General features: G+C 32.3%; 1 protein-coding gene across 1 annotated transcript in view; it reads right to left on the bottom strand.

The window, feature by feature from the left end:
* The window catches only part of LOC118189316 (uncharacterized), a 181,376-nt gene extending 158,371 nt beyond the window's left edge, over nucleotides 1-23,005 (bottom strand). The window contains exon 1 of the mRNA XM_035359897.2: nucleotides 22,730-23,005. Within this exon, the coding sequence (XP_035215788.1) occupies nucleotides 22,730-22,817 (88 nt within the window). The 5' untranslated portion in view covers nucleotides 22,818-23,005. The remainder of the gene's footprint in view (nucleotides 1-22,729) is intronic.
* Nucleotides 23,006-25,484: the final 2,479 nt, after the last annotated feature.

Here is a 25,484-nt window from a genome sequence, read left to right as displayed (position 1 = left end):
AATTGCTCAATTTTCTGAATTGCTGCTTTAAGTCGGCTTTCTCTCCGTGTCTCGCGGACGCAAGAGGATCTGTGTTGAAGCGACTTTCTAAAACTTTGCTTCTCAAAGTGTATTCTTTTTGACAATTTAATCCTCTCCTGTGCAATTTCAGATAAGCTGATTACTGGAAACCTCAGTTGCGTGATTGGTTTAACTCCCTTTCAAAGCGTGCCGTGGAAAACGGCATTTTACTCTCAACTAATGAATACTGTGCATTTCTTTTCAAATACATTCTTGGCGAGCAAGGTAAATAAATTCCTAGTGAAATTAAAAATATGTTATGAAAATTTAAGTGATGTGTTATGGAAGAAAGAATTAAAATTTTACAAAATCACATTGTTGAATATTATAGAAAAAGTAAAAGCAATTTTTAAGTAATAAAATTTATCTTAATAAATAAAATTTACCTTAATAAATTTAATAAAGAATAAATTTTATCTTAACAAATAACATTTATCTTAATGAATTTAATAAAATTTATTAAGATAAATTTTATAGAAACTTTAAGGTATATCTAGTCTTTTAGAACTCTTTTATTTGATCACATTGCAGCAAAATAGCTACATTAATTAATTAAATCATTTGATTAAAAATAATTGTTTTTAAGCTCAGGTACAGAAATATGGTTTCAAAATATATGCTATCGAAGGAGAGTTCATAAGACCAAAGATGAATTTCGGCAAATATAGATTTTAAACAAATGTGTGCAAATACCTAATAAGAAACCCCTAATTCTCTTAATTTGGCAATTTTCTCTAAAGTAACACATGTTCATAGATTACGGATGAAGTTAGACAGTATTCAGAGAGCTTGGGGTTTAGCTTTAACCCGATGTTTTAGAACGGTGCCTAACGAGGCCGTCTTTGTGTTGGCTGGGCTGCCTCCTCTCTCAATTTTATACGAATTTTTTTATGAGAAATTTTTATTTAGAACTGGACGAATGGAATTGAAAATGTATGAAGATTATTTAATTACAAAGAATGTTTTTGAAAAATTTAATATTCATTTAATACATCCTTCCAATAGAATTGGTTTGGTTTTTGATAAATGTAATCCAACTGTTGATGTGTTTGATATTTATACAGATGGTTCTGGGATCGGAGGGAGCGTAGGAGCTGCATTCGTTGTTTTTTACTATAGAACTGAGGTGGATTATAGAATGTTTAAGTTGAATATATATAATTCAGTTTTCCAGGCAGAAAGTGAAGCGTTCAAACAAATCTTATTATGGATCACTTCTCCATGCGCTCTCCCGCCCAGACAATTTCAATCCATTAATTGTCGAAATTAAGAGTCATTTAGAAACTTTGAATTCATATTTAAATATTAAGCTACATTGGGTTAAAGCCCATATAGGCTTTATTGGTAATGAGAGGGCCGACAGCCTGGCCAAGCAGGCGGTCTCAAATGTCAGTGCAATAGATATTGAAGTAACAGGTTCGAAGATAATTGCAATTCGAAGAATGAAAAAATATTACTTTAGAAAATGGAAAATGCTGTGGTTCTCTTCACCTAAAAACAAAGGATTTATGGAACTAATTAAAATCTCAAATGAAATGTATGAACAACATTGATGTTAATCAGGTTTTAACTGGACATGGTAGGTTTCTGTTCTATTTCAACCTATTTAAACTGCAGAAAAATAAATTATGTAATAGTTGTCAGGTTGATGGTGATGCTAGGCATTTCGTGGTTGATTGTAGTTTAACAGCCCCTATTAGACAGATTTTTAACATTACTGATTTTAATGTAAGTGTCATTAATTTTAAAGTTTTTAAATCATATTCTATTACTCTAATGAAGTTTATGAATGAAAATAGGGCGCTGGTAGGAATCTTCTGTTAAAATTGAATTTTGTGTTTGTATGGGTTTTGGATATCTGTGGTGTTCTATGTTGTGAATTTGTGTTTATGAATTTGTGTTTGATTTTTTTTTGTTAACAAGTCTTGTTAAGCAAATATGAATACAAAATGCCTTTTGTACCGAAAATGGAAATGTAATGTAAAAAATTGAGAAGAAAAGAATATTATATTAAAAACATGTAGGATATTTCTCCCGCCTTCTTAGCATGCCTTCGTAGTGTAGTGATCTGCACACTGAGCGCCTATTACAGAGGTCAGTGGTTCGATTCCCGGTGAGTGCGTTGCTCACTTTTCATCTCTTTTGCTTTAAAAACAAATACCCTATATCTACAAACATATATAGAGATTTGAAATTCCTTCTTCATGCAGTAATAAAAATTTTCTTTTTTCATGTTAACGAGTAGAGACATTAAGTATTTTTGAATGAATGAAAAATGAGCAATGCCCTCGCCGGGATTCGAACCTTGGACCTCTCGTATGTGCGCCGAGCGTGATGACCGTTACACCACGAATGCATGCCTAAAGAAGCGAGAAAATACCTAATAAACTCTCATAAATAAGGAATAATTGTATTAAGGCTAATACTTCATAAGTTTGATAAAAGATCTGAAAATCCTTACTTCATATAAAAATTCTGTTAAAATAGCAAAATTAATATATGTTAAGTATAACATATATTCTTCCATACATGTGACAACAATAGCTTTGTTTTCTATTGCAAGTAAGCTTCGTAGTACTAACTCTTTCCATCCCCCCTATTTGCAATCTGCAATAAATTCCAGTTCATTAACTTTCACTCTGTCATTACGGATTAAAATATATAATCTAGCTATTTCGTGATCGATAAAGGAACTTAATGTGAGATATCTTTAAATGAACTCGAGATCTAGCATTTCGAAATCTTCAAAGAAACTCTTTCATTTGCAAATTTTTGCACAATGTTTCTGTCTTGAATAGCACATATCATCTCTTTAATTTTATGGTTTGAGTGGATTGAAAGTTTATTATGTATAAAAGAAATTCAAAGTAATTTTAGCATTTTTGTGCGATTCTATACAGATAATTATATCTTAATGAGAATTAAAAATATATTATTAATTATCTAGAGTATATTATCCAATTTTCACCCTTCTTTTTTTTTTTTTTTTTTTTTTTGGAAATAGCTTTGAAATGCTTTTCTTTTATGTACTTGATTTTATATAGCATACTGTGGGTACTATAATTTTAAACAAGTATTTTAATTGACATCTTCTCAAAGCTCTGACATTCTATTTGAATGCAAATAGTTAGTTCTCTTTGCCATTCATTAACTGATGTTTTAAAAACCTTTCCAACAAAATTCGCACAGAAAGAAAATGAGAGAAAAAGTTTAAATCGTATTCAAGTGCACTTAAATTAAACTTGAGCGTTTAAACTGTGAGTAAAAAACGTCTTTCTGAAAAGGGCATTAAACAGATTATGAATTTTACTATCACTCTTCCATCCTCAGTAAGTGTCAAGAGCACTTCTCGATTTCTAAAGAATGAGATCAAATGAAACTCACTTCAGTGCGGTAATTATTGAACGCCTGATGCGCTAGATAACTTCATAAATTTCTCTTGGGATTCGCGTGCTAGTTCTCTTAGCCGCGCATTTCCGTAAGCTAATTTTACCCTCCTCCCTCCCAGAATCGTGATTACTTTCTTGGCTCTTTCTTTCTTTTCGTTATTTTCGTAATCATTATCCCAGAGTTTGAGAAAGCAAAAATATCTTCGATATCGTATTCCTATTCTAGCGTAGATTGCTGGTAGGAAAAGGCATTAAAAAGGGAGAATTGGAAGTTTTCTGTGTGGAATAATGCTTTTGAATTCTTGATTTCGTTAGTGGTAATTTTAGATCATATAATTCTTTCGATGCTGTTATGTTCACAATTCGCCAATGAAATCTTCGACTATTAGAACTTTTTTTTTTAATATGAAATGTTATGAAAAGCAAGATAAATGTTGTAATAAACACCAAATTTAATGAACGCTGTTAGTTAAACTTTAAAATTTGAACCAATTATGCTAGAAGCAGGTAGCAGTACAATGAATTAGTGGGAAATTCTCATGATTGATTGATTCTCATGATTCTGAGATTCATGATTGATTTGATTATGGCAAAACACTCAAGGGCTATCGTGATAAGGCAAGGAGTGGTTTCGTAGAGAAGCTTCTAAGAGAAACTGATTCCCGTTTACTTTACACATAGGGAAAGCACCCATGCAACCATCCTATGCGCTGGGATTCAAGCCACGTACTGAACACCAGTGTTCAGCGACTTTACCGCTCAGCCGCTGTTGGCCCCAATACTTATGACATTATTTCATAATGTAACGAACAGCAATTTTTTATTCTTCTTGATTATTTGTTAGTTAATTTTGTTGTTTATTACAGTCTTTTGCTTTTAATATTTGATATTACGAAGATTGTTGCTGTATCGAAGTATGTTGTAACAGTAGGTTGTGCTATGTCTTATTAGTTGTTAGTACTACGTCCTATGTTTACCGCAATCAGGTCCCCTGTGGAAGGGGCGGTACGCTAGCGAGGTAGTGCATAGGGGCTATACCATTTTTGTCAATGGCGATGGCGTGGTGCCCCCTGTACTTGTTCCTGTCCTGTTGCTATTGTTGTTGTCTTGTCCGTATTACATGGAACAATGGCTGCCGAAGCCTACTCGAAATAGAGGTTGGACTTCTACCTAAGATTGTAGATTAATTTTGAAAGTTCCATATTCTTTCTCGTCGGTGTTTTGTTAACTACCAAGAAAAGAAAAGACGTTTCCTTAAGTGAAGGAAATCCAGAGCGTCAATGATTGAAACTTTTTAGATTTATGAAATCTATTAAAGATAATTGGTGTACCTCAAGAAAATACGCTTTAAACTCGTATCTCTAAAAAATACGCAAAGGAAAAATTATAGCCCTTTTTTGTAATTTTTTTTTCATAATAGAAAAACCTTCATTTACGGCCTGCAAGGATTACATTTACAAAACGTATATTTTGTAATACATCTGACATGCACTATATCTCTTCATGACTCATGGTGTATGAAACAGACTTTCAACCCTTAGCCTAAGACGAAATGCTGGCCTTGCAAAGTATTATAATAAACTTTCCAGTTATGGCTACCAAAATAGATCTTCAGAATTCCTGCAACACTGGAGTAACAATCAAAGACTTAAGAAAAATAGCCCACTTAGTCAAATTGAGTATGCTGGTATAATTGACCGTAATGTTGAGCAGAATTCTTTGAAACAATGTTTAGATCCGTCTGAGGGACTCCGTAGAGTCGAGTTTCATACGGAACTTTTGTCTCGAGTTTCCAAGAAAAGTGATATTCCGACCCTGTTACGACAATCTGCCTTAGAAAATATACACGCAATTCCCACTGAAGCTACCTTTATCTCTACTGATGGGAGTAAAAGCGAGGACTCACGTTCCGGTAGTGGAGTTGTCATTAAATGCACAAATGGAAATATTGTAAAATAAAGAAAAGAAATTCTGACTTCAGTTCGGTTTTTAAGAGCGAGCTTATAGCCATCGAAGAGGGACTAAACGCTGTTTCGTCCTTTACAGATCTTAAGGCAGTATGGTTTTTGTCTGACAGTCGTAGCGCCATCCAATATCATTCAAACTAGGGAAGAGTTGGTGATAGGGCCGGAATTGCAATTCTTAGCAAGCTTAAGCAGGTCTCGTCACTCTGAAAAGTGCACCTTCAATGGATTCCTTCCCATGTTGACATATGGGGGAATGAAATGGCAGACATTCTGGCGAAGGAGGGTTCTGATGAAACATTACCAGTTACCAATTCATTGACATATCTTGAACTGTATTCCATTAGCAGACACATGCAGACAGGCAAATTATGCTCGTTCCCCCGAATCATCACTGGTATCAAGCTGATTGTCCTGGAAGATCTATTGCTATTGATTGCGATAGATGTGTTCAGACAACACTTTCCTGATTCTTCAGTGGACACCTGAAAGGACTTACGGCGAATCTTCGGATTATGGTAACTTCGCGATTTTTTGGCGAAACGTTGGCAACCAACCCTGCTACAGCAACCTGCTAGTTTTTTTTTTTTTTTTTTGACGAAATTTTGTTTTTTCGAAGTAAAGGCGTGTTTTTTTTTTTTTTTTTTAACTCAAAATTTTTTTCCAACAATTTGCTAGCCGAATTACACTTATGCTAGAACTTTTATGGAACAAAAGTGCTTAATCATGACGAACATTAGGTGCGAAATTGGGAGAAAGTGTCGAATCGTCCAGTGCTTGCCGCGTTTTTAAGAATTGCATATACACCCACTGCTTGACGCGTTAAGAATTGCACATACTCGGTATCCATGTGCACATCGACCTATTTTCACTTAAGAAAAAATCCCCGAATTGCACAAAAATGGCATTGCGCACACTCTTGACTTTATCCATGTACACATCGACCTATTTTCACTTAAAAAGTCAAAGAAAATTAGCTTCCTCTTACTCTTATAAAAAGCCAGTTCCTCTTACTCTTGTAAAAAGCGCCAAACAAATAAGTGGGCGATTCTGCACTTTAGCAGCGAAATTGTTTCTAAGTGCTTATTAGCTGAAGTCCCGATTGGAATTTTGCGGAAAATGTCACATGACATGTCTCATGATCTCTCATTTCTCTGAGACAAAATAAACTGTGATTCGAACTGTGTACTTCTCAGATTATTGCTAAAGTCCTAGCTAGTAACCTTTATCGCCTTACCAAAACATCGCCAAACTACCTGTCACCATATTCCAAAGATTAGCCGGACTTACGTTTGAGAGAGGTCTCAAGATGCACCCAATTTGTTCCTAAATGTCAAAATGCACCGGCATCACCGGCACATATGCTTGAGTGTCTGGAGTTGTTTCTTGAGGACCTTAACAAGTCTCCTAAGCTTGTTTTCGATTTACTGAAAGTGAATAGACTCGTGGACCTCGTCTAGTATATTCCTAGATATGGAGATTAGTAACAACAACAAAAACAACAATTATACCTCTAAATAATGTAGAACTGATTCTTTTCAATGTGAATCTGATGTAGTACGGTATGAAATAACAATGGAAATTTTGAAATATTATTGAAAGTGCAATGCCAAATTTTAATTATATGATTTTAAAATAGTGCAACCTACTTCTGTCTAGCGAATTCTAAGACAGACGCCAATTTTAAGCTGCATTCACTTCATAAACTTTTATAAGATGCGAAACCAAATTAACTAATATTTTTCAATTTCTATTCCAGTGTGCATTACATTTTATACCTAAACTTAAATCACGTTTCAAATACATTTCGTATTCTGAACAATAAAACGAAAGACCGTTTTTTATTTATTTATGTTAAACCTCTCGAAATGTAAAAGTTTGAAAACATTTTAATTGCAATGTCTCTAATCCCCCACATTTAACAACGCCTTCCGACGTGAATCGTAAAATATAACTGCAAACGGAGAGGAATTTAAATGAAGTGTGTTTATTTCCGAGTATCGAAAGAGGTAATTCACTTTCTTTTAAAAGATAAATTATTTTGTTCTTATTATACCAGTGAATGAGCTTAAAATCTCAATTACTCTTTCAGCTCAGTCGTATCTTAAAAAAATATATTATTGTAGAATCGATACTTACTGTCTAGGAATATGATGTCTGTAAACTTATTTCTTTTGTGGCTGTCTAGTGGCTAATAAACTAGTCCAATTTACAAATAACTTGAATATTTAATGGAAGCATGAATAGTTGCTAGAAACTACAGAATGATTACATGTGTAGAAGGACGAATTTACATAGATGATATTTACAGATGAACAGAATCGACCGTCTTTTACATGTAAACATCTTTCAGTCGCATCATCGTCTTAATGGCGGAATCGTCTGACTTCTATCATCGGAAAAGTAAAAGATTTATTCTCACAGCTTGTCGCGTCATCCGATTATAATAAACGATGCCATCCCACATTATTAATCTTACCGTTTTATCATCGTTACAAAATATTGAAGCTTTTTAATAACAATTTATTTCAGCATTGAATAAAACATCTTCTAACATTAGCTCACAAATAATTATGCAAAAACTGATATTAATATGAATATTAAATACATAGCAAGCACTTAACGTGGTTCCAGAACATCCTTCAGGAAGACGTTTCTTATGCCAAGTATCTTTTCTGTTATACCTAATCCAAGGTAACAAGCCAAATAGTTGCAAAACAAATTTAATAATTGAATTTTTAAAAGACTTTAGTAAACAGAAAGGTGAATAAATTATTTACATAAAAACGAAATCCGAATAAAAGTCATCTACGTTATTAAAAAGCATATAAGGAAAGAAGGCGTTTTAAGAAAACCTTTGGAATGAAATATTTTCTTGGTGTTATTTGTATTTACTGATAGAAAGTTAATTTTATTCCGACCAGCATAAAATACTGCTTCAAACTGACACCTGTAGTCCACATAAATGATATGAAAAAAAAATTTACATTCAGGGAATTATGAAAAGGTTACTTTCATCATTTATTGGCTTTGAATGACGTAAACACACTCCTCATTCAATATAAATACTAAAATGTATAATATACTAATTAGATATTTTAGAGATATAGTCATTAGATATTTTCTGAAGCGAGAGACGTGAAAAATGAGCAATTCCCTGACCAGGACTCGAACCTAGACCTCTCGAATACGCGCCGAGTGTGCTAACCGTTACACCACGAAGGCTTGCTAAAAGGAATACTTTATAATATTCGAACTGACCATTCTGTATTAAATGTATTAATAAAGCTTCTGAAGAATTAAAAACAACACATTTGTAAAGGAAATGATAAAGCAAAAAGGCTCTGTCACAGCATTTCTTGAAATAAGGACAAAATATTTTGCCTATGCTTCTAAATTTCAGACAGCATAATTAATCTCAAAAAGTGGTGCGGCCAATAATTTTTCTAAATTTATCTTTAATATTTTTCCAAATCGTGTTTCATTTCTACCACACTGATTTACATTTAAATATAACGAAATATTCGTATTTTAATTAAATTTCGTTTGTGCATTCAAACGTACTTTAGGCCAATTGTATAAACTCGAAATAAAAATAGTTTTAATGTCAAATTTTACATTTTATAACATAATTTTGAAATAAAAATTTGCAAAATGCTCATAATACAGTTCCTCTGTAAAACATTATAATATATTCAAATTAATTATTTTTTGCATAACATCTATCATCATCCATTATCCTAATATCTATCATCATCTAATAAGCATCTTAATATATTTTTTTTTTATTTACATGCTTTTCTTTGATTCTTAGTGATTTAAAATTTACATTCATTTAGCAAATGTATTAAATATTCAATTGTGATTTCAGATCTAAAAGTAGGACTTCGTGACAAATGCTAGCAATAAAAGTTTCATTAAATTGACCCATAAAAATAAAGATTATATTTACAGTCTTCTAAACACAAATAAATTATTAATTACAAAATACTAACTGAGAAATAGGGATATTTGGCATCGGACTCCCGACGAGACCACTCTTGCATCGATATAAACCACATGATTCCGCATCCTCCTTAAACATCAATAACGAATGGATCATTATAAATTTTTATAGACTTCAAAATTAATCGATTCAATAAAAAATCCTCTTTAAAAATGTCAAAATCTCTAGTCAATAAAACAATCATTAAAAAAAAAATAAGTAAATGAGGTATTCGATAAAAATCGAATCTGGAAATCACAGTTACGTGTGTACAATTTATTACATCGCTGATCTGTACTCAATCATCAAGATCATTAGTTTAAAATTTATAATTAGTAGAATTCATTAAACGTAGGCGGCAAAAGCTTCGAAACCAGATCAATCCAATTAAGCCTTTCAAATTATAATAGTATGATAATCTGCACATCTTGCAATTCGATTAATTTCTTGGAAAATGGAATTTCAAACTTATTAAAGGGTTTAGACGGTAGCTGAAATTTATCTAACTGAAAATGCTTAAATTCATGAAACAGAGGTGACATTTCTTATCGCGCTATATTAATAAACATATAATGGATCATGTTTAGATATTTATTAAGTGTAATGCTTAGATGTTATAGATATGAAAGCTCCGAAGTGCTCAAATTAGCCTTTCTCTATCCTCGGAGTCTCTTAGATTGTTCTCCAATGTGAATAAATCATTCAACAAATGCTAAATAAATTTTAAGTAAAGAATAGAATTAACAACTAAAAGTTTAAATTTAATTGCAACATTGGGGGGGGACAAATTGAAATAAATATGATGGCAATATCTGTTCCTTGCCCATTATTGAAAGCGAAATATATCTGCTCAATAACGTAGAATAAAATATGGGTTATTTAAATGTTAGTTAGAATATTGGTCTACTTATCTGGAAATGTTATACTACATTTACAGCTACGATGAATATAACTCTTTCAAAATGAAATACCGAATAATAATAAATAAAATCTATAACTTTTCAGTTGATTTAAATACATATTTTGCACACTTACGCCTCATAAAATTTAAGAGCGAAAAATTAAAATCTTCAAAAAGAGCATTCGATACTACTGAGGATTCTTGATAATTGTTAATCGTTGAAATATTTTTTATATTCGCTACATTCTTTCATTAAAAAGTGAGAATATTTGGTGGCAACATTCCATTATTTGTATTGCCATACATTTCTTTTTTAACATTCGCTATACTGTTTCTTTAAAAATAATAAAAGTTCATATAAACATTTGGCAAGATCCTTTAATTTTTAGAAGTGACACAGAGATTGAGGGCGGTGACTAATTGAAATTAAATCCATAAAATTGTAGACAGTTTTCTTAAAACTGCATCATCGATGTTCTTTGGCTAGCATAGAAAATCTTTGCAAATGCAGAATAAAATATTCGATACTATTTGTTGAGCAAAAAACTGTCAAAAACGAATACATTTAAATTAGAAGATTTTGTGGTGATATAAATTTCTTTGCATTGAATTATACTTTATTGAAACAATTCCTTTCATCAGATGAGGTGCGACCATTCAGAGATTTGTAAATCATATATTTTTCAGCAACACAAGTTTGTTTATATATGTTTACATTTGTTTTGCATTCTTACTTGCTATAAACATTGTGACATGCTTCAAAACAAAATAACAGAAGTGACACTTTTATAATTTAATCTCATTTATCGCAGAGATTGCTGGTATGTTATCAAGTGAAAGTATTCTGTAAATGAAGGAGCGTTCAGAAGCTTTGCGAAGGAAAAGTGCTTAGGAAAAAGAAAAAAACGAGCTTTTCTCAATATGAACTCTAGTTTTAGCTTGTTTCTCAATATGAACTCTTTTATTAATACTATGATCTCGAAAATGATAAGTAGAGCCCTTCACATCATAAAAGCCAAGAAAGCCACCAGTGTCCTCCTTTGTGGGAAAAGTGATGGAAAAAACTGCATTTTAATTTCTCTTTAAACGCAAATATTTGAATATTTTCAATGATCTCTTGAGTTTTCTGCTGTTAGCACACACAAATGATTTCTTTAATTTTAGCAGAAACTAGTAATTCGGAAAATAGCCGGTTATTAAACGTCTGAAACTCGTTTTCTGAAACGTTTATGGCGAGATGTTTCATCGCAAAAGAAGAATATCAGATAAAGCTGAATATTTAAAAATATAGAGTATTATTTTAAGAGCGCTGCATATCCCATGTTAAACTATTATATAATACTTAAAAATTAGAAAACATAATAAAAATATGTTCGAAGTTTTTCAAACAAAAAGAATTTTAATATATTGTTGCGTTTTTTATTCTTCTGACACCAGTTGTTATGTTATTTTCTTCCTTCACGTTCGAACGGGGTTCGTAGATTTGGAGTGAATAACAACGACACCTGATGAAGTATCGAAACACACTTTTATTTAGATAATATTGTCAGGACAGTTCCAAAACACGTTTGACAGTCGTCGATGAACTACTATAAATACGCTGACACGATCAGCGACACAGCCTTCAGGTTATCACGGTGGAGACAGCTTCCTGCAAAGCACCCGACTCTGCTTTCCGGAGTACAGCTCCCGACTCTGCTTGGTCGTTCTCGGAACTCCACGTACTCTCGAGACTCTCCACGCTACAACTCGCGATGCACTCGACGACACACACAGAGCACAGCTCCTGACTCTTAGGTTCAGTCGTTTCCGGAGCTCAACACGCTCTCTCGACGATGCACTAACCGCGATACTCTACGAGACTGTTTTGGTGCACTCGACGACCCACTCGGCACTCACTGGCCGGCTGTCAACGCGATCGACTCGGCAAGGATTGACTCGCCAGACGAGGCACACACACTCTCGATGAGAGAAACACTTACTGACTGCAGATCAGCACGGTTTATATAGCTTTCGGCTTGTGTTCGGAAACATTCTGGACTAAACCGGTAAGAATTCGTTACAGAAGGTTCTCCAACCGTTTATGGTATATTGCCGATTTTGCCGCCAAACGTCGCCAAATGGGCGATTTCTCTCCAAATGTGACAACCCTGCCTACTCATGCCATCTTATAGCAACCCTAAAACTGCTTTGCGGTTAGGCCATCTTACCGCTCCTGTACATCTCGTAACAAAATCTTTACGAACTCTAGATGTATGTTCTCAACCTCATTTTATTTTGAATCAGAAATTGAATATGGATAATAATCCATTCACTATACATCTGTCACGTACATTTAATTACAGTTAATTTTTAAATGGGAAGAAGCTGCCTTTAGAAAGTGCCATTTTTCTTCTAATAAGATGCTTTAGTGAAAGGAGCTGAAAACTGAAATTACCTTTATTTCCCTAAAAATTCGAAAATGATTAATACATAAAGATAAAAACATTACATTAATCTGCATTTGCAAATCTCCGTGAATTAATTTGCGTCGCAAAAGAAACACTTTTCCTAATTCGTTACTTAAATTAACTCACTTTTTTTTTTTTTTTTTTTTCCTTTTGCTTTGGAAGAACAAATCGTAAAACGAATAAAAAATTAATTTATTTCTATTCAGAAATGCGGTGCATCTCCTGTAGTTAAAGCAAACAAACAAATAATTCTTTAATCAGTAATGATAATCACTAGTTACGAAATACTAAGTGCAATCTGTGAATTTTACATAAAAAATATTTTACGCTTAAGATTTTATAATTATGCATTTGTTAGGGAATTACTATAAGGTAAATAATTGATTTTTAACAGCTTGACGAAACGCATGAAATACATAGATCTAATGTAAGGTATTCACTCGTGGAGAATTGTCAAAAACAACTGAAATAACTGAGCTGAGTAACTAAAGTGAGCAGAGAATAGCTTATGAATGAAAGATTCTTTCGTCTTCTGCATCTAATGCAAAGAAAAAGAAAAATACCTGAATAGTTTTAAATTTTAAAATACCTAAATTTCTGTTGCCTAGGTAGACAATGCGAGACACAAAGGGCTACTTGAGAAAAGAAATTGCTTCTAAAGAAAATATTAATTTGCGCTTGATTATCAAATCAAAATGGCAGAAGAACTAAAATTTAGGGAAAGTAGAAAATATAGTAAACAAATTCATTGTAGGAGGTAAGCAATACGGTAGCCTTGCTTGACTTGGGGCAAAATAAGGCTTGACTTTTTGACGCAATTTTATTGTTTAAATGGTCTTAAGACTGTTAAAGAAACAAAAGGTAGACACAGAAGGTTATTTTTTTCTTAAGAAATGTTCTGTCAGATGTAGGAAACTTAATACGACGCGAAGATGGGGAAAATCCGATATTCGCCATTTCTTGAGGCGAAGTAGAAAAGGAAATGCGCAATGCAAAATTTTAATTTCTTCGTGGCTATACTTGGTTTGAAAAAACTGTAAGGGAATTGACACATTCAAATCAAATGAGGTGGATTTGCTTCCGACGATGGCTTGTGCGGAATAATTAGATCAGGGATAATAAGAATGATATTCTCACAAGCGGGAATTTTTTTTTGGTTTTTTTACAGTGATGAGGAGAAAGGGGGTATGAAATGACAGAGAAAAAGATTAGCGTCCTACGTAGATGAAGTGTCGGAGATTTTTCCGATATTTAAAAAATGACTGAGCGATATAGGTTGCAGTCCTATAAGGATTAAGTGCTCCAATTTTACGGACATTTAAGCAAAGACTGAAAGATACCGACGGTGATGAAGTGATACAGCTTACTGACATTTGAAGGGAGACTGTTTCTAGACATGTTCTGTGATCTTGAAGTTGCAAGGACATTTGGTTTGTTGATACTGGAGAAGTGAAAAATAAGCAATGCCCTCGTCAGAACTGGAAAATGGACATCTCGAATACACGAGTGTGCTAACCGTTACACCAAGAATGCATTCAGAAAGAAGGGAAAAAATACCTTATAAAAGTCAGCCTCTGATTGGGATGTGGTGAGCGATGTCTAGTGTGAAAGTTCCTATCTACAACGTGCTATTCTAGATATAACGTCTAGACTGTCCGAGAGTCCTTTCGGAATGACTTCTTTTCGATTTGAGAAATTCAACCGAAGTTCAAGCTCTGTAACTATTTGTTACAAAATGTGCGACGTCCGTGAGTATTGTTCACGTCTACTGCGTAATATGCAGATATATTTTTAGGACTGCTACTTAGCTTGTTTTTCGGTTTTCCGGAATTCCGAAATCTGCTCATTTAAGCACTCTTTGCATGTACTGATAATTATGAAAAATGCCTTATATATGTATTTTTGTTGGAATGGATTTCTTTCTCCAGTACCAAGTAGAATGTTACAGCGGCTAACAACAACGTGCTTAAGAGGACGGTGGACTTTAAAAATTAGTTTTTTAAGTTTTTGTGTTTTCAACAAGAAATTTTATACATATACGTATTATAACATCAGTTTATAAAATATGTGTTCAAAATTTCAATTTACATTAAAATAATTTTTAAATAAATAATTAATTACTTTAATTAAAGATTTAAAATGCTCCTTGCGCGCTAATTTTCAACATTTCCTCCTAATTTTCCCTTTAAGTTAGTTATAAAGACTTGACAAAAGTTTTTGTGTATTCGTTATTGAATACGATATATAAAGGTTCCGATTTTTGTGATTTGGCATTTTTCCAAAAAATTAAATTCAGTTTTTTAGAAAATGTCATCTTTTGTTAAACGCTATCATAAGTTTAAACTTCTTAATAACTTCATATTCAAAAATGCATACACAGATCTACAGTAACATATAACAAGATAGTTTCTGCCAAATATCATTCATTTTTAACCCAAAAGTGAGACGCAAGGAGCACTTTCAAGACATACAATGTCCGAAAAATTTTGTTTTGAGAAAACCGAGTTTAAAGTTTTTCTTCAAACTTACGTTTAACACATGGTCATGAGAAGCAGCAAATTAACTTTAAATATGCATATGTAGACACTAGATAACAGTTTCGTATCATTTAACTATTTTTAATCTCATAATATTAAACATGAGAAAAATAAACATATCGCAAATTGATATGTGATTCGAAGTTAGAGGTAGAAAGAATTTATGAATTATATCCAATGAAACTTTTAAAATTCACTCGCATCACATGTTTTATCTTCGTTTGTTATAGTTACATTATCTTTTAATGCTTTAAAATATTTTTTCCTATTTCTGTTTTTTCCAAGCAGGTCAACTTTTCTTTTTGCTTTGGTTCAAGAGACGTTGATCACGCTTTTTTGCAGCGAGTAGAGAAAACGTGTTTGTTTCTTAATGTTCTACACATATAGCATTTACATAACTAAAGGTAAATTCATTAATAGTTGTCAATACTGATATTTCTAGCCTTTTTTATAGAAATAAATACTTCTTTTGGGCAAATATATAATTATTACATCAGTAAATAACTATTGAAATACATTTTTTTACATTTTCTCCAAAATTTAAAAGGCAAAGTTTACGTTGTTTACACACTTTAAATGCTTGTAACTTCTTTAAAAATTAGAATATTTGAACTCTGTTTTTTGCATAGAATGTAGCTACGCATATGGAATTTTAGTTTTGCGATTTTGCGTTGAATCACTATAAACGGCGAATCACTATTCAAACTGTTGCCACCCAATGTTAGAGTCCTACATTATATATGAAGAAATTAAGTAATGAAAAATCTGCATAAATGTATGTATATTTCTCGCATTGTGATAAAACAACGGTACCTAGAGGCATCGAATTTTGAATGAAGTAATCCTCCTACTACATGTGGAAGACCAAATTTGAAATTTGGAATTTGTTTTATTATCGATTTCATATTTTGTATATCTTTAACGAAATTTTGAGTAACAAACTCAACGATTTAAAAGCGAGCAATGGCAACACTCTACGGGGGAAAAACATTTTCATCTCCAGTGCACGGAACTGCGTATAGGAAATTCTAAAGATATGCTCATTTTAAAATTATTTTTCGAAATAGCTATTAAACTGAATTTTATGGTTTAAGTGCAAAGAACGTGATATTTAATAAATAAAGGTAACACACAAAACGTTAAAAAAAGTGGCGTTTTGGGCGTAATTTAGAATCTGAAACCTTTCAGATGGTTTTTTGTTTGTTTCTTTCTTATATTGTAGAGACATTAGGTTAATTGGAAGCAGACAAAATGAAAAATTAGCAATCGCCTTCGCCGAGAATCGAACCACGGACCTCCGAAATACCGCCTCAGTGATCTGACCACTACACCACGAAGGCACGCTAGGAAGGCGGAAGAAATACCTTATAATATGTTTGCTGATATGTATTGTTTGTGACAGAAAAGTGAAAGTAAAAGTTTTTGTGGTTATATTTGATTGCCATATTTTTCATTTGGAAAGCAAGATTAAAATTTAATTGATTACTCAGCACCTCGTATTTTCCTTGATACTACAATTGCAAAACATAAAAGTAATTAATGCATTAGAAAATGAAAAATAATAATACATCATTTTAATGATACTCCCCCCTCTGTGGAAACATTTGAATAATACCTCAATATAAACAACGATATTTTCTTATCTTATTAATATGTCATTATTTAAATTCTTGTAATATTTTTAATTCAGTGTATTACAGCAATGAGTGTTTAAACCGGAAGACATACAAAGCTATGTAATTTACATTATACGAAATACAACATCGATAACATTTATGATAAGCCTGAATAAGCAATTTAGTTGCTTAAAGAAATGAGATTCTTGTTCAGAAGAAAAGCTATAAACAATTTGTGGGCGATGGAAAGCACGTAACATTACACAGCCACCGTGAAAACACAAAACGTTTACAAACCAATGAAATTAAATTTAATACATTCAAAAAATGTTTCAGAAACAAAAGCTCTAAAGAAATTACCTGCAGACTACTCTCCCCTCCTTAGTTACGAAAATCTACAACACGAACATTCCCCAAGCGGTGAACGACAAAATAAAATATGAAACGAAACCGATCAGCGTTAGCGGCTTTCAGTTTCACATTTTTTAGTGGGGAAAAAAGGAAAAAGAATGAAAATAGTTGGAAAAGTTTGACATTTACCCGCAGCGAGCGGAGGGAAAAAGGGCAACAAAGTCTTTGTATTTTTCCCTCTGCCTCTCGTCACATTGCTTTTCTTTCTTTGAAGGAGACTGAGTAATGTTAAAATGAAAGTTGTCGTTCATTGCAATGCTACTGGAAAAAACCTTTACTCAGATTTTGAAAAGGAATTATTTTCTTTTCCTTACTCGCTATCCAATTTTGGAATACTGAGAAAATGTTTTATTTAAGAAGAAATTATATTAAACATCATAAAATATGGTATTATCATAAAATATTAATAGCGACCATGATTTAAAGACGAACTAAAATATTGGTTATATTCAGGGAGTTATGCAAATTTTTGTGAAAATTCTGCTGATTTCATTGTAGAGACATTAGGATATTTCGGAGCAGAAGACATGCAAATGTGTGATACCCTCGCCGGAACTTGTAACGTAAATACGAGCCACTTTCCGTCAAATTTCCTCACGAAAGCATTCCTCTCTTAGAAATTTGGAAACATTTTGAGTTTCAGCGTATCAAAAAAACAGGAGATAATACAACCTCAATCTTTAAATGATTGCATATTTTTCGGACCAATAGCAAGCATTTTCTCCTGCAATAAGTATCGTTACGAATTTTTATAGAATTATAATTAAAATTAAGGAATTTTCACGTGCAGTGCAGCGCGAAACAAATTTTTAAGAGAAACCTATGCCAGAAATGTAAGAATACGGAAGCACGTGCCTTTAATCGAGTAAATGGATATCTCAGTAATTTGTATTGAAATTTAATAAATGTAATTAACCACTATGTTAGCTGTAACCGTAATTCCATCCTTTTATTGCTTTCCAGTAATTTCGAGAAGCAGAAACTGCTAGAAATATCTCGCGCTGCCATTTGAAAACTATTTAAGGCGTCTAAGTTCAGTTGCTTAGCTATTGTTGTTGCGAGTTGTTTAGTTTCGCGTGAACTGAGATATCCGAGTAGCTTTGCCTTAAGATGCGGTATGCATAGCGTTGTATTTAAGTTTAGTTAAGTACTTCAAGTATAAGTACTTCAAACATCTAAAAGCGTTAAATACAACGCTATGCATACCGCATCTTAAGGCAAAGCTACTCTACTTATACTGTGTCATATTGTGAACACTTGTGCGAATACCTCTGAGGAAAATACCAGGGTTCTGATATTTCTTTCGTTAAGAATAAATTTTATTAACCTATTATCGGATTTGTGCATTCAGTCTATTACGAACCTGAGCACATTCAACAATATATTTTACTAATTATTACATTATAGCATATGGGTGAAGAATAGTCTAAATTGGTTGACCATTCTGAAGGTGCACGAAAAAAATGAGTTTAAAATTGAACAGAAATTGACACTGAATATATTAACACTGCTGAGGTTCGTTAGAAATTTAAATGGGAACTCGACGTAACACCTTACGTATCAAATAATCAAATAATCTAGTATAATCAGTAGGTATACTAATCGTTAAATCAAATAATCTAGAATTCTTATCTGTAAGTAACAGTACGATTAGTAACAGTAATTAATGTTAAAATATAATTATGGTCAATGATGATAATAACAGCTATCTATAATTAAACAAATGTGCGTTAGTAATAATATGGGCTATAACTAAACGAAAGTTCACTGCCTATAAAAGTAATTGTTAACCAAGTTAAACACTTTGTTTTGCTTAACTTTATTCCGTGAAACCAAATAATTGAACCAAAAATAACGAATGAAATATATATAACCCTCATAAACTCGATCAATCACAAAGCGAAGGCATAATGATGAGTTTTTAGACACTTTTATTGTGGAACTTTGGAACTGGAAAAATTAAAAAAATAAACTTTCACTTGATCATCTAAGACTAGCTGTATATGCTAACAACCTACATCATGACACCACGCACAGAGAAATTCCTTAATTCCTTGCCAGGTAAACAAAATATAGTTCTAGAATACTCACATTTCCTTCTCGCAGATCATTCGTTTCAATTACCAGTGTCAGTAGAGAAATACAAGTAAACCATTTTTTGAATTTTATAGCATGTCGTTACATGATTTTCTATGACAGATGTAGTATAATGATGCCATTAATACAGTTACACTAATTAAAATAACGGAAAAATTTGTAACATTGTAATGAATCATTATAAAGACTGAATAATAAAAGTACTAGAAAATCCATATCTAAAATCAAAAGAAATATATAATCAACTTGTACATTCTTCACGATTTTAATTATACGGTCTGTTTTACAAATGGAATAAAGTACTTATGTATTCTGCCTCATTCACTAATAATTAAAATAACTATTTTTATTCTTCGTATATGGAACTTAAGGAGACAGATGTAGTATATTGATGATGTAGTATCAGTATTTCTATGACAGATGTAGTATAATGATGCCATTAATACAGTTACACTAATGAAAATAACGGAAAAATTTGTAACATTGTAATGAATCATTATAAAGACTGAATAATAAAAGTACTAGAAAATCCATATCTAAAATCAAAAGAAATATATAATCAACTTGTACATTCTTCACGATTTTAATTATACGGTGTGTTTTACAAATGGAATAAAGTACTTATGTATTCTGCCTCATTCACTAATAATTAAAATAACTATTTTTATTCTTCGTATATGGAACTTAAGGAGACAGATGTAGTATATTGATGATGTAGTATCAGTATTTCTATGACAGATGTAGTATAATGATGCCATTAATACAGTTACACTAATGAAAATAACGGAAAAATTTGTAACATTGTAATGAATCATTATAAAGACTGAATAATAAAAGTACTAGAAAATCCATATCTAAAATCAAAAGAAATATATAATCAACTTGTACATTCTTCACGATTTTAATTATACGGTCTGTTTTACAAATGGAATAAAGTACTTATGTATTCTGCCTCATTCACTAATAATTAAAATAACTATTTTTATTCTTCGTATATGGAACTTAAGGAGCTGCGAAAGCAATTAAATGCTTACTGGGGTTATAATTCGCATATGTGTAATCTTTACAGTATATGTTCTTTAAAGACCCTTGTTAAATATGTTTTACATGTATCATTAAAAATTCTGCAGTAACGAAATAATAATTGTATTTTAAAACGCTGCTTACATTACGCATATCGCCACCTATATTTCCAGCAATAAGTCTCGTCGTTTAATTCATATGAATAAACCAGCGTAGCTCTACTTTATTATGCTTTCGAACTTCTTAAATAAACAGTAATAATATCCCACAAAATTCTTACATGTAAAATTGCCGTATCATTAAATATACAATTTTCATTTACAATTTTTCGCAGAGTCGTACGCAGTTTCTTGTGGAACCTAGCGTTCGAGAGGACCTGAACTGAGAAAATTGCAATGAAATATATGAAATGTTGCCTATTTAGTGGACGAATGGATAAGGTGATTTACCACTTATAATTTAAATTAACTGAATTAATTTAATGCATGTGTTTTCGAGATCTATGCTTTGATTTCAGTTTTATGAACTTCCGTAAGACATCCTTTCTGACGCAGATGCCTCTTGAATGGCTCAAGGAAAGTAGCTGAAAAACATCATGTTTTCACTTCTATTTTTCAGATATATTTACCAAACATAATAAATAATATCTTATTTAACATTATTTTTTTCTTTTTCAGATCCTACATTTCAGTTATCCCACACCGCTTACGAAATCTCAGGTGGAAGAAGAATTTACATTAAAAGTATTTCAGTACAGACTAAAATAATTTTAGTTCGGCACGTATTGAATGTTACTACTGGAGCCAAGTTAAGAAATGTGATAAATTTCAGCAAGCGCTCATACGCATATTGAATATAGTCTCCCCGCATTGCCGCTCAAGGAAAGTAGCTGAAAAACATCATATTTTGACTTCTACTTTTCAGATACATTTTCCAAATATTAAGAAATCTTAATTAACAGTAAAGTATTTCTTTTCACATCCTAGAATTCAGTTATACCATACCATTGACGAATTCTCAGGTGGAATAAAAATTTATATTAAAAGTATTTCAATTCAGACTAAAATAATTTTAATTCGGCACTTACTGAATGTTACTCCTGGAGCCAAATTCAGAAATGCAAATTAATACTTAGTTTACTTATGATTAAAACACCATATTTCAGTTTGTAATCTTTATTTAAAATCAAATAGATATCTTCCAGGATTTTCTCGGGAATTTCAAACTGCAATTCAAGGATTTTTTATTACTGAGATAAAGAGGTTATAATAAAGGTAGAAGCAAGATTTCCTACGCATATATAGTTTCTATGCATACATATAGATTCCTATATACACATATATATTTCTATATAAACATATATATCCCCTATACATATTCTTATATATATACATACATATTCAGATATTACTAAGTTATTATTAAGTATCCATAAGCATAGCTTAAGCCCTTTTTTCGTAATTTATCTCAGTTATAGTAGTACATATTTCATTTTTCGAAAGGATAAAACACATGGTTACACAAATTAATCAAAATGATGTACGTGTAAAGCTGTTATCACAATTTAAATATTTAAAAAATTTTAACAGAAATCTTTCTGCATGACTTACTAAATAGCAGATGGAATTGTTTATTACTTAAAATAATCATTAAGCCAACACATGTTACGACAAAGCGCGCGTATCACATTGCCTGAAAACCCGACTATTGTTTTCGCCTCTCGGCATTGGTATGATGCATTTGAAGTAACATTAACGGTTGTAATTTACTGCTTATCCATCCCGGAACAGTCAAGGTATCTATTTACAGATTCCATGATATCCCTACTATTTCTTAATATTTAAGTTCGAAATGAAAAATAATCCCTAAAAGAAAAAAAAAATCTTTTATAAGTGCTTCAACTCATTTAAGTCATTGGAACTACATTTCAAATAAAGTTCAGAACCTTTCCCTGATTTAACATAGTTTTAGAGAACAGTGAAAACTATATTTCTTAAAAAGTCTTGCACTGCGGCTACAATCCTAATGCTAGGTTATTAAAAATCAGTGACGTTCAAGTTGACTACTCTGTGGGATATGCCATTATTTTTTTTTATTTGGTTTTCATTAAATGTGGATTACGCAAATAGTATTTAATATAAGTAATGTATACTAGCTGGAGGGCTTTAAGCAGAAAACTTAAATCGTTTAAAACAGTTTTTACGTTGTTATTTATTTCAGGCTGAAGAAGGATTATTTTTCAATACTGAGTAATAATTTGAGCTGAAATAGAAGATTTGATAAACGGTATACTCACCATGCATTAGCCAAAGTCCGAAACAGATACCGTAGAAAAGGTGCGACCAAAAACATCGGAAAGAACCCGAAATTTTAAAACTTCCCATTTTCTGTAGAACTATACAAAGTAAGTTACAAATATTCCTTGGTTCTAGTGGAAGAATGGAATTCTTGCCGCACGTTGCATGATGTTCTTGCTTGTTTACGAGTTGTCAGACCTCCGCTTGGCGGAGGCGCGTGCCATGAAATGAAGCATTTTGCGGCCCACGTTTTCATTTTAAAGCATCGGATTCCAGTCCGCAGACCGAATGATATGGCATTATTCTACACGTTTGTGTGGCAGCTAACGGAGAAATGCGTGCAGCGCCACCAAACTAAATCGATTGGCACTAATCAAGAGACGAACCTCCTTGGCTCGACATTCAGGATCTGACTTAAAGTACTATATAGGTCTTTTCAATCATCATATCTACTACTTAAGACTATGGCATCCTTTTGGAATAGTTATAATTCGAAAAAAAGCTTAACTCTAACTAATGTATACTAATTTAAATAGCCTTTGCATAAATAGTTGTAGCTGATGAGTTTAGTATTTTCAGAAATCTATATTGTTTGTTAACATACATAAGATGAGGGCACGTTAGCTGCAGACAAACTTAGAATTGTGAACGCAGTTACTAAACCTAGAAGAAAATTACACAGTCAGCCATTGTACGAACAGAAATAAAATCTCAAAATTTAAACTACGGATTAAGATGTCTGGCTCAAGTGAATATAAGATAATATTTCTGTTTGCTAGTTAAAGTAGTAACGATGATTGTTTCCGAAGGTATACTCAAATCATAATCTGAATTTAATTAATTAAATTTTAAAGAGATTTGGGCTTTAAAATCCTATATACTTTATTCTAGATTTTCAAATAAAATTGATTTGCGTTCTTGGGTAAATTTGGTAATTTACAGTACTGCTTTTAATTACTGACAGTGGAGTTACTTGAAGATTTTCAATTAACAATGCATACCTCGCATTTAATCAAAGTTCTTTTTACTTAACATTTAATGCAAGTTACCTAATTTCATATGATTTTACTACTATTCGTTCAAAATATTCTTTATAAAATCAGACAATCCAAGCAATCAGAATGCACATTATGAAACTGAATCAGAAACTAAAATTTATGTTTTACATAAATTCTACCTGAACCAATCCTTTAATACGAACTCTGCTGTTAATATAAACTATACTGGACTAATTATAACAAAGAAGTTTTTCTCTGGATACTCACCAGAGGGCACTATGAGGGAGGTTGTTTTGGATAGGTTATACTATAATATTGGATAGGTTTCGGATAGGTTATACTATATTTGGATAGGTTATACAAGGTTATATTTGCCAATTTTCCAAGACTACTTTTGATAGTTTTACTACCGAACCACTTCCTCAGCTGCCAAAGTGCAACTGAACGAAATAAAATATAGTAATAAGATAAGAATGGCTGGACAAGAGTTAAGCTACTGGCGCCATCTATTGATGAAACAAGAAAACTATAACATAATTTCCTTAAAGGCTAAAGGTAAAGATTGATTGGAATTAAGGTCATTAACTATATCAGAAAGATTTTTTTTTAATTTTTTCCCTCCAGAAGATCTAATTCACCAATAAAAAAGTCTTGCCAAATGTTTCTGCAGCCAATTTTCTGCAGCAATTTTGGCTGCAGAAAATTGCCCTTTGGCAGCTGAAATGATGGTTCTGTAGTAAAACCATCGAAACTAGTCCTGAAAATTTTGCAAATATAGCGCTGATTTTTTGTTTGAATTCTAAATTAAATCTTTCACTTCTACCAGCCCATTTCGTTGAGTCCCGTATACGCGACGCAACGATTCTACTCCTAGAAGCCCAGCTTCGCGCATAAATAACTTTAAAACGGAACGATTTATTTGAATTTTTAAAAGCCAGTAGATGGAGTTAAATGGTAACTGTTTCCACAGCATTTGACCTTCATGTACTGGCATTAGTTTTTTTTTTTTTTTTTTTTTTTTTTTTTTTGTGCTTCTGGTTTTGATACATTTATTGCTCTTTAAAAGTGCGCCTATGAATTAAAGGGGCATAGGCGTTTTTGTTTATTTCGTTAGGAATTCCTTTTTTTTTTTCACTTTTTGTTTTTTCCTTTTTTCGTTATTAGAACGTAGGTAAGTGCATCCAGCTTTTTGTTTTCGTTTATATTATTTGCTTTTTTTGTTAGGAAAGTGCATTCAGGTGATTATAGCATGTGTAACGTCGCCGAACATCTGCGATTGAAAAACTCAAGACCAGTTGTCCTTTTTTCCATTTATTTTGAAATTTAACGTATGCTTTCTTGGTTAATTAAAAAGTAACATTACAACATTATTATGGGAGGTCAAAGACCATCAGCTTTCTCGACGCGTAATGCGTCTTACTCGTTCGCATTTCTCAAGAAAGAGCGGGCTTTTTTGTTTCTCTTACACGATTTAATAGGTCATTGTATATAATGCCTTGAATGATCATTATATATAATGACTTAGGCATTATGTGTTTACTTTATATATAATGTAATCATATATAATGTATATACTGACGTGATCAGTAACGGATTTTCCGCCAATGGAGGGGGGGTCTTTCCTTGTTGGTCATTGTGGCGGACACTGTTTTTCGATTTAGAAAAACAGGAAGTTTTCTAATATAAACCTGATGTTACACAGGGTTTCAGGATTAACTCTTTCACAACCAATTCGCCCCACACGGCCGTACATTGA

Source organism: Stegodyphus dumicola, chromosome 5 (assembly GCF_044657685.1).
Source record: "Stegodyphus dumicola isolate Sdum_Otavi_A_Nest chromosome 5, ASM4465768v1".
Lineage (NCBI taxonomy): Eukaryota > Metazoa > Arthropoda > Arachnida > Araneae > Eresidae > Stegodyphus > Stegodyphus dumicola.
This window is presented reverse-complemented; position numbering and strand designations above follow the sequence as displayed.